At 49.8% G+C, this 13,103-nt stretch overlaps 1 protein-coding gene across 4 annotated transcripts in view; it reads left to right on the forward strand.

Moving 5' to 3' along the window:
• RHBDL3 (rhomboid like 3) overlaps window positions 1–9,968 on the forward strand; it is a 48,529-nt gene extending 38,561 nt beyond the window's left edge. For 3 of the 4 annotated variants that reach the window (XM_045837480.1, XM_045837481.1, XM_045837483.1), the window contains 2 exons: window positions 604–664; window positions 6,222–9,968. In XM_045837480.1, the coding sequence (XP_045693436.1) occupies window positions 604–664; window positions 6,222–6,493 (333 nt within the window). In that variant the 3' untranslated portion in view covers window positions 6,494–9,968. The remainder of the gene's footprint in view (window positions 1–603; window positions 665–6,221) is intronic. The other variant, XR_006785474.1, reaches the window with a different exon arrangement.
• Window positions 9,969–13,103: the final 3,135 nt, after the last annotated feature.

Genomic DNA, 13,103 nt, shown 5'->3' on the forward strand with positions numbered 1-13,103 from the left:
GGGTCTCTGACTCTCGTGTATGCCGGGTTCCCACACACATGTATGTATTGAATTTGGTTATTTTCTCTTGCTAAAATAAGATCTCTCCCTGAAGTTTTTATCCATTGAGTCTTTTGCTTGCAGGTTCCACTGAATGTGCATCTTCCTCATATCATTGACTCACGTGATTCTTGACAACAGTGAACTTGACCCCCGAGTCTTCTCGTTATTCATTCCTCATATGCAGGATTTTGAATTTTTGAATCATGCTGATGGTTCTGCTTTAACTTTGCTTGGTCTGCTGTCCTGCATTCCTTTGCAACCCTGGACCCAGCAATTAATGCAGCTCTAGGCGTTGTCTGTGTGTGTAGTGGGGACAGGGACTCTCTTCCCCCGAGACAGATTCTCTTCCTCTGCTAGTGCAGCTCAAACGCTTTCATAGGTAATAACTTACGGTTGCCTAAAATCTCAAAGCCGTGCTGGTGTGGTCTGAGAGTGAGCCACAACCCCCTCACTCAGGACGTAGTGGAGATGACTTTTTTAAATGCCAGGTTTTCTTAGGTGAGATACTTCTGCAGAGGCGTGGTCTGACCTGGCACTAACGGAGCTCTCCTTTTTCCCTAGAACTGGTCAGGCATGAAGTGCCAATTCAAGCTGCTGCGGATGGCTGTGGCCTTGATCTGTAGTAAGTCCTGACGGGGCAGACTGGTGGGAGGGGCCCTGCACTGGGCCTGGGGACATAAAGATGCCACAGCCCCCGTCCTTCAGGGGCTTGTGGTCAAGGAAAACAAAGGGAGGGCCGTGTCAGTAGTGTGTGACGAAGTGGGATGTGATGGATGAAGTCAGGCCGCTCTGCTGCTTCTTAACCTTTCTTAAACTCTTTATGGCCATTAATATGCAAATGGGGAAGTGCACACAGCGTTAGTGCCCAGCTCAGTGACCTGTACCCAGATCAAGAAAAATAACTTCTTAACCTTGTGGGTCCTGTACCTCCCCTGGAAAAACATATGTGTGTGTGTGCACCTGTTAAAACTTGTAGTTTTAGCAGATTTACCAACTGTAACTAATCCACGAACCTTTACAAATGGGCTGTGGCGGGGGCCCTGGTCAGGAGAAGTCAGTTCTACCTGCAAAGGTCATGTCGAGTGTTCAAGGCTGGCAGGTGTTCACCATGTAGACCCCATGGAAGAGGGCATCTCAGGCCAAGGGGCAGCATGAACAAAGATACAGGTGGGTGAAGGGTCATGGCCTGCAAGTTGTCTGCAAAGCCGACCTATGAGGTTTGGGACTGTGTGTGTTTCCGATAAGAGACAATAGGAGTTCAATCTTGAATGGCTTGAAATGCAAAGAGAAAGATTGACTTGATCCTGAATATACTAGAGGAGCCCAAGAAGGCTTTAGGCTCAAGTTACTGACAGATTTTAGTTTTACTTTATTTTTTAAATTATATTTTGATTATGCTCTTACAATATATATATTTTTAATTATATTTTGATTATGCTCTTAAATATATTTTGAGCATAAAAATATATATTACAATATATATTTTTTTTATTATATTTTGATTATGCTCTTAAATATATTTTGATTATGTCCTGATGTTTCCCCCATGGCTCCCCTCCAGCCAACACCCCTCACTCCCTCAGGCAATCCCCCTACCATTGTTCATGTCCATGGGTCATACGTATAAGTTCTTTGGCTGCTCCATTTCCTATACTGTACTTAACATCCCCCTGGCTGTTCTGTAACTAACTGTTTGTATTTTCTGATCCCCTCACTTCTTCACCCTTCGCCCATTCCTCTACATGCCCTCCCAGATGACAACCATCAACATGCTCTCTGTATCCATGATTCTGTCTCTGTTCTTGTTTGCTTAGTTTGCTTTTTAGATTCAATTGTTGATAGATTTGTATTTTTGCCATTTTGTTATTCATAGTTTTGGTCTTCTATTTCTTAAATAAGCCCCTTTAACATTTCATATAATAGTGGTTTGGTGATGATGAACTCCTTTAGTTTCTTCTTGTCTGGGAAGCTCTTTACCTGCTCTTCCATTCTAAATGATAGCTTTGCTGGGTAGAGCAATCTTGGCTGTAGTTGCCTGCTTTTCATGCCTTTGAATATGTCTTGCCAACCTCTTCTAGTCTACAAAGTTTCTTTTGAGAAATCAGCTAACAGTCTTATGGTAACTCCTTTGTAGGTAATTATCTGCTTTCCTCTTGCTGCCTTTAAGATTCTCTCTTTATCTTTAACCTTTGGTATTTTAATTGTGGTGTGTCTTGGAGTAAGCCTCTGTGCATTTATCTTGTTTGGGATTCTGTGCTTCCTGGACTTGCATTCTATTTCCTTTGCCAAATTAGGGAGGTTTTCTTTCACTATTTTTTCAAGTGGATTTCCAATTTCTTGTTCTTTCTCTTCTCCTTCTGGCACTGCTGTGATGCAAATGTTGGACCTCTTTAAGTTGTCCCAGAGGCTACTTATAATGTCCTCATTTTTTTACTTCTTTTTTCTTCTTCATGTTCTGATTGACTGTGTTTTGGTTCCATATGTTCCAAATCATTGTTTTAATTCTTGGCTTCATCCACTCTACTGTTGTTTCCCTGTAAATTGTTCTTCATTTCAATTAGTGTATCTTTTGTTTCTGACTGGGTCTTTTTTATGCTGCTGAGGTCCTCACTAAGTTCCTTGAGCATCCTTATAACCAGTGTTTTGAACGCTGCATCTGAGAGATTGCTTATCTCCATTTCATTTAGCTCTTTTTCTGGAGATTTGGTCTCTTCTTTCATTTGGGCCATGTTTCTTTGTCTCCTCATTTTGGCAGCCTCCCTGTGTTTGTTTCTATGTATTAGGTAGAGCTGCTTTGACTCCGTGTCTTGATAGTGTGGCCTAATATAGCAGGTGTCCTGTTGGGTCCAGTGGCACAGCCACCCCTATCACCCAAGTTGGGTACTCGAGGTGCATCCTTTGTGTGGGCTGAGTACACCCTCCTCTTATAGTTGAGCCTTGGTTGCTGTTGGCAGGTCAGTGGGAGGGATTTACCCAGGCCAGTCAGCTGCAAGGATTGACCACTTACCACCAACCTCTGCCCTCCGTGGAGGACCAGCTGTGCAGGGGCAGGGTGGTGGTGCTTTGACCTGGTCCGTAGCTGTCTACTGGGTGCGCTGGCCCTGCAGTTTCCTGGGTGGTGCAGGCCAAGGTCAGCCCCCACCTGTGCTTTACTTGGGGCTACCCTGCCGGAGCTATAAAGCAATCTGAGATGGCTGCTACTTGTGCTGGGCTCAGAGATTCCCACATGAAGCCAAGCTGTGAATCCAGGCTGGCTGCAGCTAGTGCCAGGCCTGGAGCTCCCTGAGGCCAGCTGTTGCTTGTTTGAGAGGATTTAGGAAGCTGTGCAGCAGGAGCCAGGACCAGCCATTAGTAAGGAAAAGCAGCTTGGGTGGGCCTGGAAGCTGGTTGGGGCAGAATCTCTGGGGATCTCCAAGGCAGGTCAAATAGTGTTAGCAAGGTTGATGGAGTCTCAGATATGGCACCAGCTTACCAGCTCCATCACTTTATGTGGAGAGGGCCCAGAAGAGGGACAATGGCCTCTGCTCACCTTGATGCTAGTCACCTCAGTCTCTCCCAGCATGGCACTGGTGCCTTCCAAGCTGCCACTCTGGTGCTGGAGCTCAGAGGGAGTGTGTCTGAATAGGTAAGTCTGTCTGTGGGTTCTTTAAGAGGAATTGCTTGGGGCTCCAAAACTTTCTTCCACTGACTCAATCCCCGCTGGTTTTTGCAGCCAGAGGTTGTGGGGACTTACCTTCCTTGCACTGGAACCCTGGGCTGGGGGGCCCTGGTGTGGGACTAGGACTCCACTCCTGAGATATCCCTCTTGAATTTTATCTGCCACACGTGGGTGTGGGACCAGCCAGTTCTGCTTCTGTGCCCCTTACCAGTCTAGAAGGATGTGGTTTCTTTAATTCCATAGTTGTCAGACTTCCATTCAACTTGATTTTTGATGGTTCCGAGTGATGTTTGTTTCATATTTTAGTTGTAATTTTGATGCGGCTTTGTGAAGAGGTGAGCCGTGTCTGCCTCCACTGCCATCGTCCAGCTTTGGGTTTTAGGAGACCAGCCAGGCTCAGTGCGGAGAAGGAGTTGAGTATTCGGGGCTGAGACTAGAGACCAAGAGGCTCACCCTGAGGTAGAAAAAAGTAATAGTCTGCACAGAAATGAGGGAGACAGGAAGGGAGAAAAGGGAACACGTCTGTCCTTCAGTGCTGAGGACACAGCTATGGAAGTGTTACTATTTGGCTTCATTTTCAGATAGGTAGTCGGGGCTCAGAGAGAGAAGTTCCTTGCCCTGGGACCCCCAGCTAGAGGTGACAGAGCCGAATTTGGAGGCAACCTGTGCCATTTCTAATGCCCCACACTTTAGCCAGGCTGGGCAGGAGCACCTTGACTGACACTGGAGGGCCAGCCACCTACTACGTGAAGAAGAGGAAGACAGCCAGAAACCTGGTGGGATGGAGGGGGCCTGTGTGGGATCCACTGCATTTACCACAACGACATCCTCAATTCATTCACACTGGCACTCTCTGATCTTAGCTTCCTGTTGGAGGATCTCTACTTCCAGAGGAACTTAAGCTTTAAAGCTCACAGGCTCTTTGAGCCAGGGCAGTGACGGGACAGAAGGGAAAAGCAAGGGGTGAGTGGGGGAGGGGAGGGGTGCACATAGCTTCCCAGTCTGCTCAGACTCTGAGTTTGTCTGTTTGTGAGGAAGAGAAGAAAAGCATTAGTCCCACTGTTTAAAAAAACTAATCAACTCTAGGCCCTGGCTGTGTTGCTCAGTTGGTTAGAGCATCGTCCTGATATGCCAAGGTCGTGGGTTTGATCCCCAGTAAAGGCACAAGAATCAACCAGTGAATGCATAAATAAGTGGAACAACAAATCCATGTCTCTCTGTCTCTCTCTCGCTGTCTTTCGCTCTTTTTCTCTCCCCCCTTTCCTCTCTCTTTAAAATTAATAAACTTTAAAAAAGCATCTAAGCATCATAAAAACCAAATGCTGTTTTGGAAGTCTTTCACATCCCCCTTGTGGAACCCAAGGCCTGGGGAGTAATGGGGGGCAGGACACAGCGTCTGTCCTTGGCTGCTCCTTTTCCGCCATCTATTGGCCATCCTTGGAGTTGCAGGGCCTGTGCCAGAAAGGTGCTGGCACCCCTGTGGTGGTTAGGATGGAGAGAGTTGCACTGGTTAAATAAACGGTAACTGAGGAAGAACAAAAGTCCCCTTACAGGGCATTGTTTCATTGTTTCAGTCTGTCAGATTTGCCTTGGTCTCTTCATCTGTAAAATGGGGGTAAGAGTACCTGCCCTCTGTGTCCTTGGGTAGGTAGGTAGGTAACTGAAATGGCAGTTTCCAGGCACCTATCTTTCAAGAGAGTTCATCCCCATTGGATTGGCCAGTCCAAGAAGTTCCTGCAGGAAGGCTGGACTGGAGAGTGTGTGGGGGCATTTTAGAGTCTGTAAAGAGAGATTCCAGCGCTTTGTCGAGACTGTTTACTTCCATTCCTTCTTTGCCCTTCTCCCCCGCCATCCCTTCCTTCCAACCACAAAAGCACTGGCTCCGAGGGTTCCCTAAGAGTTTTGAAATAATACATGAAAACACTTTATACACTGTAAAGCGCTAGCACCTTGAGTTGTTACTCATGTCCCAGCAGTGCAGCCCAGCACACAGAAGCTGCAACTTTACAAAGGTGGGGAGACTGAGCCTTCAGGACACGTGACAGCAAGGGCGCGAGAGCCTTTGGGCTTCTGTGCGGTCCGTCCCCTGCCTGAAGCTCTCTCCCTAGGGTCCTCTCTGGATAGTCACATCTCAGCTCAAATGTAACCTCTTCAGGGAGATCTTGCCTGATTCCCTAAACTGAAGAATGCCCCTACTGACACCCAGCATGGACTTTAAATCACCTCTTTTTTGTTTCCCAGGGGATTTCTCGTACTGCAGTGATATGTATGTACGTGTGTGCTGGTTGATTGCCAGACGCTACAGTATAAGCTCTGGGAGAAGAGAGGTGTGTCTGCCTTCTTCTCTGCTACGTCTGCAGCACACAGAATCAACAGAGCTTGGTCTGCAGTGAATGGGTTTATGGGAGGGTGGGTGTCTGGTGGGTGGATGGCTGGCTGGATGGCTGGGGTGTAAGGCCTCTGCCTCAGCTCCTGCCCCGTGGCCCCTCCTGTGACTTCTCTGTGCTTCCTCCCCTTTCAGTGAGCATGGAGTTCGGGCGGGCCGTGTGGCTCCGGTTCCACCCGTCGGCCTATCCACCCTGCCCGCACCCAAGCTTCGTGGCACACTTGGGTGGCGTGGCCGTGGGCATCACCCTGGGCGTGGTGGTCCTGAGGAACTATGAGCAGAGGCTCCAGGACCAGTCGCTGTGGTGGATTTTTGTGGCCATGTACAGCATCTTCGTGCTGTTTGCTGTCTTCTGGAATATCTTTGCCTACAGCCTGCTGGACTTAAAGCTGCCGCCGCCGCCCTGAAGGGCTGGAGGACCGAGGGCCAGGAGGGGAAGGAGGAGCAGCATCAGAAAGGAGCATCTGTGTTCTATCTTCTCGTCACCGGCTCCGCAAGGCCGGGGAGGAGAGGCCGAGAGGTGATGGGCTGTGGTCAGCTGTGTGTTCAGACTTGGACGGAGAGTGGAGGTTCTTTTCTGAAAGCCACCTGCTGGAGGAGTTGGACACAGCTACTGTTGTTTTTCTAGATTCTTCTGAAGACATCGGGCCAGCAAAGGCCTGGGGTGGGTGGAGTGGCCGTTCTCTCGAGCTGGCTGGTCCCATGTGTTCAGTAGCCCCCTCCCTTGTCACAGATTGGGCGGCAGCCTCATCCTCTACCCCGAGAGACCGCAAGAGTGTAAGGAAGGCCTGAGGGGATGGTAGCCAGGCAGGCCCTTGTCCAGCCCAGAGACAATGGCAGGCCAGGAAATGTTCCCTCTACCGCTGTTGGCTTGGGAGTTCCGGGGTGGAGGAGGGCCTGTTGGCTTTGTCCCCGGGGAGCCCAGGGTGCCGTCCTGTGCCTGGCAGTGGGCACTGGGGCATGGGCTGTAGTGCCTGGGTGGGCGGAGGAGGGAGATTCTGTAAGTCCAGGCACTACCCTTGCCCTGGGGTACCCAGCAAATGAACCTAAGCAAGAGGGAGTTCGTCCTAAGCTCCACCCTGGAGAAGGCCCTACTCTGGGCTTCTCCCTCCCTCTCTCCCAGGATGCTGACATCTCACACCTGCGCCTCGGCGTCCCATTCCTGGCCTTGTTGTCAGCGTCCTTTCCTCCCCTCCTACTGTGCCTGTCTTTTGGCTGGGAGACAGCGTTCTGAGGTGTGTGCACATGGTTTGGTGGGTGAAGAAGCAGGGGTGATGGGAAAGACAATGTGGGGGAGATGGAGACAGCAGAGGAAGGCTTGCAGAGCAGTGGGCACATGTGGAGGGTCTGAGAGGAAGGAAGGGGCTGAGAGGCATACGTGGCTCCTGAGGATCCTTGCTTTTAGCAGCGCTCGCCTCTTGTTTTCCATCCCCTGCCCCCCCCCGCCCCCCCGTCCCCGTCCCTTACAGACCTCTCCCTGAGACTCACTGACTGTGGGGGCGGGCAGCCTCCGTGCTTCCGGGGGCCCCCCAGATGCTGAGGTTTTCCTCGCCTTTGCCAAGTTCCACTGTGGCTCCCTCTGGAGTGGCCTCCATTCTGTTTCCCTTTGAAGGGAAGGAGCTTTGGGGGTGCAAGAGAGGCTGGGGCAGGAATATTGAGGCCATGTGTCCTTTTGAGTTCAGAGGTCAGGAGGTTGCAGCCAAAGGAGTTCCGATTCAGGTGGAAAACTGCTTCTAGAGAAGAATCCTTGGGTGCGTGGATGAGAGGCAGAGGTGAGGGCAGCCTGGAGGCTCGGAGAATCCTGGGAGGGAACTGGGAGATGATGGCGTCCATCCCCACCCCCACTTCACAAGGGGCTGACCTCCCAGCAGGAGCCAGTGCAGGCCCGAGGGCAGGGTGGACAGGATGGCCTTGGACAAAATGTCATGCCCTTTGTACTGTTCTTGGAACTCCCAAGAACTGACAGCCCAGAGGGAGGAAGAGCCCAAGGCTGAATCCATGCGGGAACAAGAGCACAGGAGTGTAGGAACTGTCTTCCGCCAGCCACTTGCCCTTTAGAACCATACATGCACCGAGGTTCAAAGTCAGCTGGGCCGGGCCAGGCCAGGCATTTGGTGGTCTTGGGCTACCATGGCTTCCTGTCCCCAGGGATCACATAAATGGTCAGAGTCTTTCTACGCAGGACACCCACAGGCAGCCCTGGGCTCTGCCCAGCCCTTCCCCATCTTTGCCCACTGCTAAACAGACTGTCCTGGTCCCCACACATGGCTCACAAGGTCATGCCGCCCTTGTGCCAACTCTGCCGAGGACTGCCAGCCTGGGGGCGCAGGTCTGTGGCTGAGCTGCGCTGCGCTGCCCTGAGGCACCTTGTCTGGGTCCTGCCAGCCACTCTCTGCCCTCCTGAGAGAAAGGTGTAGCTGGAAATGTCAGCTTCTTGGGGGAGAAGAATCTGGGTTGGAACTGAGGGCTGACAAGACTGGTGTGACGGTAGAGAAGGGGGCCTTGGAGGGGGGGCACAGGTACTGCTGAACCTGAGAGGTGCTGTCCCTTCCTGGGGGCAGGGGCACGTACCACCCTCTGGGAAGCAGGGCTTCTCCTCCAGATCCTCTCCCGGCACCTGAGCTTCTGGCTTGTAGATGGAGGGACCAGAGCCACTCCTCCCCCTGCCTTTGTCTGCTATGGCCTGGAGAGGGGCCTTCCTCTCTCAGGGCTGAAATGACTATGAGCTAGAAGATTCTGGAAAAACCTCAGAAGCTTGCAGTTCCCTCGGGGCTTAGGATGGGAGCGTGAACTGCCTGAGGTGGAGATCCCATCCTGTTCCGTCTGTCCTCGAAGCATGCTGAGAGCCTCCTCTACACTGTGGGCCCAGCCCAGCTGAGCGGCAGCTGCTCCATCAGCTGAGGGCCCAGAGGCACCTCAGAAGTTCTTTGGTCTGCTTAACAGCCATCTCCACCATCGCTTCCAGCCATCACTTCTAAGCAGGGCCATCCAGGGGTGACAACAGTCACGTCACACCTCCCAGGTCTCTAACCCAGAGCCAGAGCCGGTTGTCTGGTAAGAAAGGTTTACTTTTGGGTGTAGGACCCTCAGCGGGTCCCTTCCCTCCCTGGCTCCCAGCACCCTACCAGCAACACGTCCCTGTCACCTCTCCTCCCTCTTCCCCTGTGGGCCGCCTGGCCCGTGTGCCAAAAAACTGAGGGTAGTGTCTCTTCGGGCCGTGGCGTGAGGACGGATTTCCACCTGCACAACAGACATTGAAACCTGGGGATTCCCCAAACAGCAGCCACAGACTCACCCACTTGAAGAAGAATCACAGAAACTGGGGAAAGGAAAACAAACCTTCAAAGGAGACATTTCGCTTTAATGACACCATTAATCATTCGTTTTTTAATTAGGAAAAGCTCCCTAATGAGGCGCTTTTGCCAACTAATAGGACTCTCAATTTCCATGAGAACTATTCTGGCCCAGAGGATTAGGAGAATCATTGCTCACTGAGCCCAAATCTTTCCCCAGTGTCCAATTTCATTTGCAAACAATGCAGGTTCCCCGGGCACAGCGGAAGCCCTTTCCTGGATTCATGCTGCTCCCAGGGCCGGCTGGAAAGCCCCGGTACTCCTCTGCCTTAAAAACCAGTGCCCAACACTGAACTCTGACCCCCTGTCCACCGAGGACTTAAGTGGAAAACAAAACAACAGCAACAACAAAACACAAGCTACAGTGTTTGTTTCTAAATATTTTTGTATTGTGTACATTCTGTATATTTTTGTTGTAACATTATTTGAGCACAGATTCCATTAAAGATTTTTTTTAAGCCATCCGTGATTCAGAAAGTGACCTGAAGGGCTTATGTTTCATCTTGGGCTGGGTCAGGGTGGGGGAGGGGCGGGCTGCCGTGGTGGTGGCTCTGTGATTTATATCACACAGATCAGCTGTTGTTTCTTGATTACCGGTATTTCTGGCTTGGTGGTTCTTAACCTTTCCCGAATTAATGAACTCTTTTGAGTGGTTGACGACAGCTGTGATTTCTCTTCCCATAAAAATACAGATAGATAGTTTTATGTACAATTGGGGGCTGGGGAGCTGGCTGTGAATAAGGACATGGATCCAAAGCTTCAGGTCAGGAACCTCATGCCAGCTGTTGGTGGGTGCCCCGCCTCCCCCTTCCGCTCTTACATTATACCCCGATGAGAGATTAATATTTTGACTACTTTTATTTGACATTTCTTAGGCACTTCCTTCTTTCTCTAGTAGCCTAGTCTTCCAGTCTTGCTGGGGACTGGCAACACCCTGATCTTGAGGAAGGAATGGGAATGTTCTCAGAGTAAAAGGGTACGGTCAGTTCACAAAAGGGGAAAATGAAAGGAGCATAAATGTTAAAGTCTGGTGCTTGGTAAGTTTAATAATCAAATGGGTTTTGAGTGGATTGTGTTACCAGGCAGACCTGAGTCAGGGGGATTTCCATCCTCTGTTCACAAGACAATTCAGGTGAAAGAGAATAATGGAATGAGATAGCAAGTTTATGAAATACACTGGAGTGTGAAACTATAGGCAGCCACCCATCTAGTCTGAATCCCCCACGTATAGAGAAAATAAAGTTGTTAGTAAGTCTGTTAGTAAGTCTGTTCCATACACTTGAGCCAAGGCTACAAGTGGGCACCCAGCTAATCTGAATGCCCTGATTATTGGAATTCCAGAAGTTATATGAGGTCTGTGCAGAAAAAGTCCAGCCATTGTTAATAGAACAAGAATGGTTTGCACAACATTGATGTAACCTGGCAGCCAAGGAGAGTGAACTGGAATGCGCATGTGTGAACAATGATGACTTCACTGTTCTAGTCACTGGGGGGGCAGCAGACACTGTTGAGTGAGCATGTCTACTGCGTGGCCATCACATTCAAAATGAGCAAGTAGAGCAACAAATTGCATCAAATTTTGTATTAACCTTGAGCATTCCTCTATGGAAGCTATTCAGATGACTCAAAAGGCTTTCAGGGACCATGCAATGAGTGCAGTGCTGATAAAAGTGTGTCACAAATGCTTCAAAGATGGTCGAGAACCTGTTGAAAGTGATCCACGTTCTGGAAGGTCTGCAACAAGCAGAACACCTGAGAATGTTGAACGTGTACAGTCTGCAATCAACAAAGATCAGCGACTGACAGTGTGAGAACTAGAGGCTGATCTAGGGGTTCCAAAATGTACTGTGTCAGATTCTGATGCTGGATCTTGGCATGAAACATGTTGTGGCAAAATTTGTTCCATGGCTTCTGCTACCAGAGCAGAAGGAACATTGTATTGCAATCGCTAATGATCCTGGGAGAACTGCGTGAGGTCCCAAGGTGCCTACTTTGGAGGGGACTGAGGCGTCATTGTCCTATGTACAAAGTTTCTTGTATCTTGAATCTCCTTTAGTAAATGTCCCTATTTTTCACATTATGTGGCTGGATACTTTCTGGACCGACCTCATATACTTTAGTCAGCTTCTGGGTTCTCCTCCTATTCCCCCTCCAGACCTTGTGATTAATATACAGTTATAAAGGCTTTCTTTCTCAGCTAGCGAAATTGCTATCGAGGCTTCCTTTCCCATGGAAGCGATACACACAGAATTTCAAAGGCTCCCTGCCTCTTGCATTAACATAGTTCCGCTTGCAATGTTCAGAACGCCTGGCAATCTTCTGGGACCAGGCTCACGACTGCTGAATCAATGCAGAGGGTGAGATCTGTCTCCCTCCTCCTCCCAGCCGTAGTTTACTACCTATCCTTCCTAACAGATGCGCAGAGCAAGTGAATTGTTTTCACCAGTTTTTCTAAGCTAATGGCAGTGTATCCAGTTTTGCTGTTCCTAACCATTAAATTTCGTTCGAGGATTCAGCTACCCTGTTAAATTCAGCATGGGAGTTGTTTCCCGTAATGTTTTTTCCGATCAGTTTCCTGAGTGTCATTTTAAAATATTTCTAAATGTTGAAGTCACGCAGAGTACAGACCAGGCTGACGTCAAAGAATCCACTTCTGTTTGGGGTGCACGGACTCCTCTGTCAAGGTAGCTGGGCTCGTGTGAGCACGTGGGTCGGTCCTGGGCCCCATACCCGAGGCAGTGAAAAGCAAGTTCCCTGCACAGACAAAAGCTGTTTAGTTTTGTCTTTGGCATCTTACCACTTTTCTGATGCCTCCCTTCTACCAGACTCTCATTCTTCCAATAAGATGTTTATCAATAATATGAACACAATCTACTGAGTATGTGCTAGGCACTGGATGAAACATTTTCAATAAATTATTTCTCTTCATTGCACAGCTACTTGGTGTGAAGTGGATAGAAATGTCTCCATGTTTACCATGAGGGAAAGACTCGGGGAAATGTAGTTCCTTCCTGGTGGCGTATGGCATGGCTAGATTCATACCCCAAAGTGCCTCGTCCCAGAATTCATCCTGTCAGCCCCCAGGTGTTCGTACAGGACTTCAAGGACGCTGAGTTTGTAGAAGTGTCAGGGAGTGTGTGTAAAGACCCAGGCTCCCTGCAATGGGGCCATCCAGTGACAGTAATGAACCTGGGAACCTCACTCAGCGCTCACCTAATGGAAGCTCCCCTTTGCCCTCTTAGAAGTAGTTTACAAGAAAACCCACCACTGTCAATTCATTACTGCTCCCTATCACTTCTCCCCGCCCCTGATCTCAAGTCTAGCACTCATGCCAACTCAGAGAGACTCAGTGTGTACGTCACATGTAGGAAGTTGAGCAGTTACAGGACTGGAGCTGCCTTCGTAGACCTGCACGTGGGACGGCCCTGTGGAAGCCAGCAGGGTTTCCACAGCCGAGAAGACACACAGGATTAGGAAAGTCCTGGACCGAGTCACTGAACCGTATTTCCAAGGAGCCTGCAGGCTCTTCTGGCACCTGGTATAGGGGATCCTCTGGTAGAGGACAGGCCTTCTGTCCTGGTTCATAGTGAGTGGGAGTGAAGGGAAGTGACCTGGGTTACTGAGTTCTGCAGGTGTAACTTGGCGGGACAATGAATATAACACT

Source organism: Phyllostomus hastatus, unplaced genomic scaffold, assembly GCF_019186645.2.
Source record: "Phyllostomus hastatus isolate PE091 unplaced genomic scaffold, TTU_PhHast_1.1 phas_contig_210, whole genome shotgun sequence".
In the NCBI taxonomy this organism is placed as follows: Eukaryota; Metazoa; Chordata; class Mammalia; order Chiroptera; family Phyllostomidae; genus Phyllostomus; species Phyllostomus hastatus.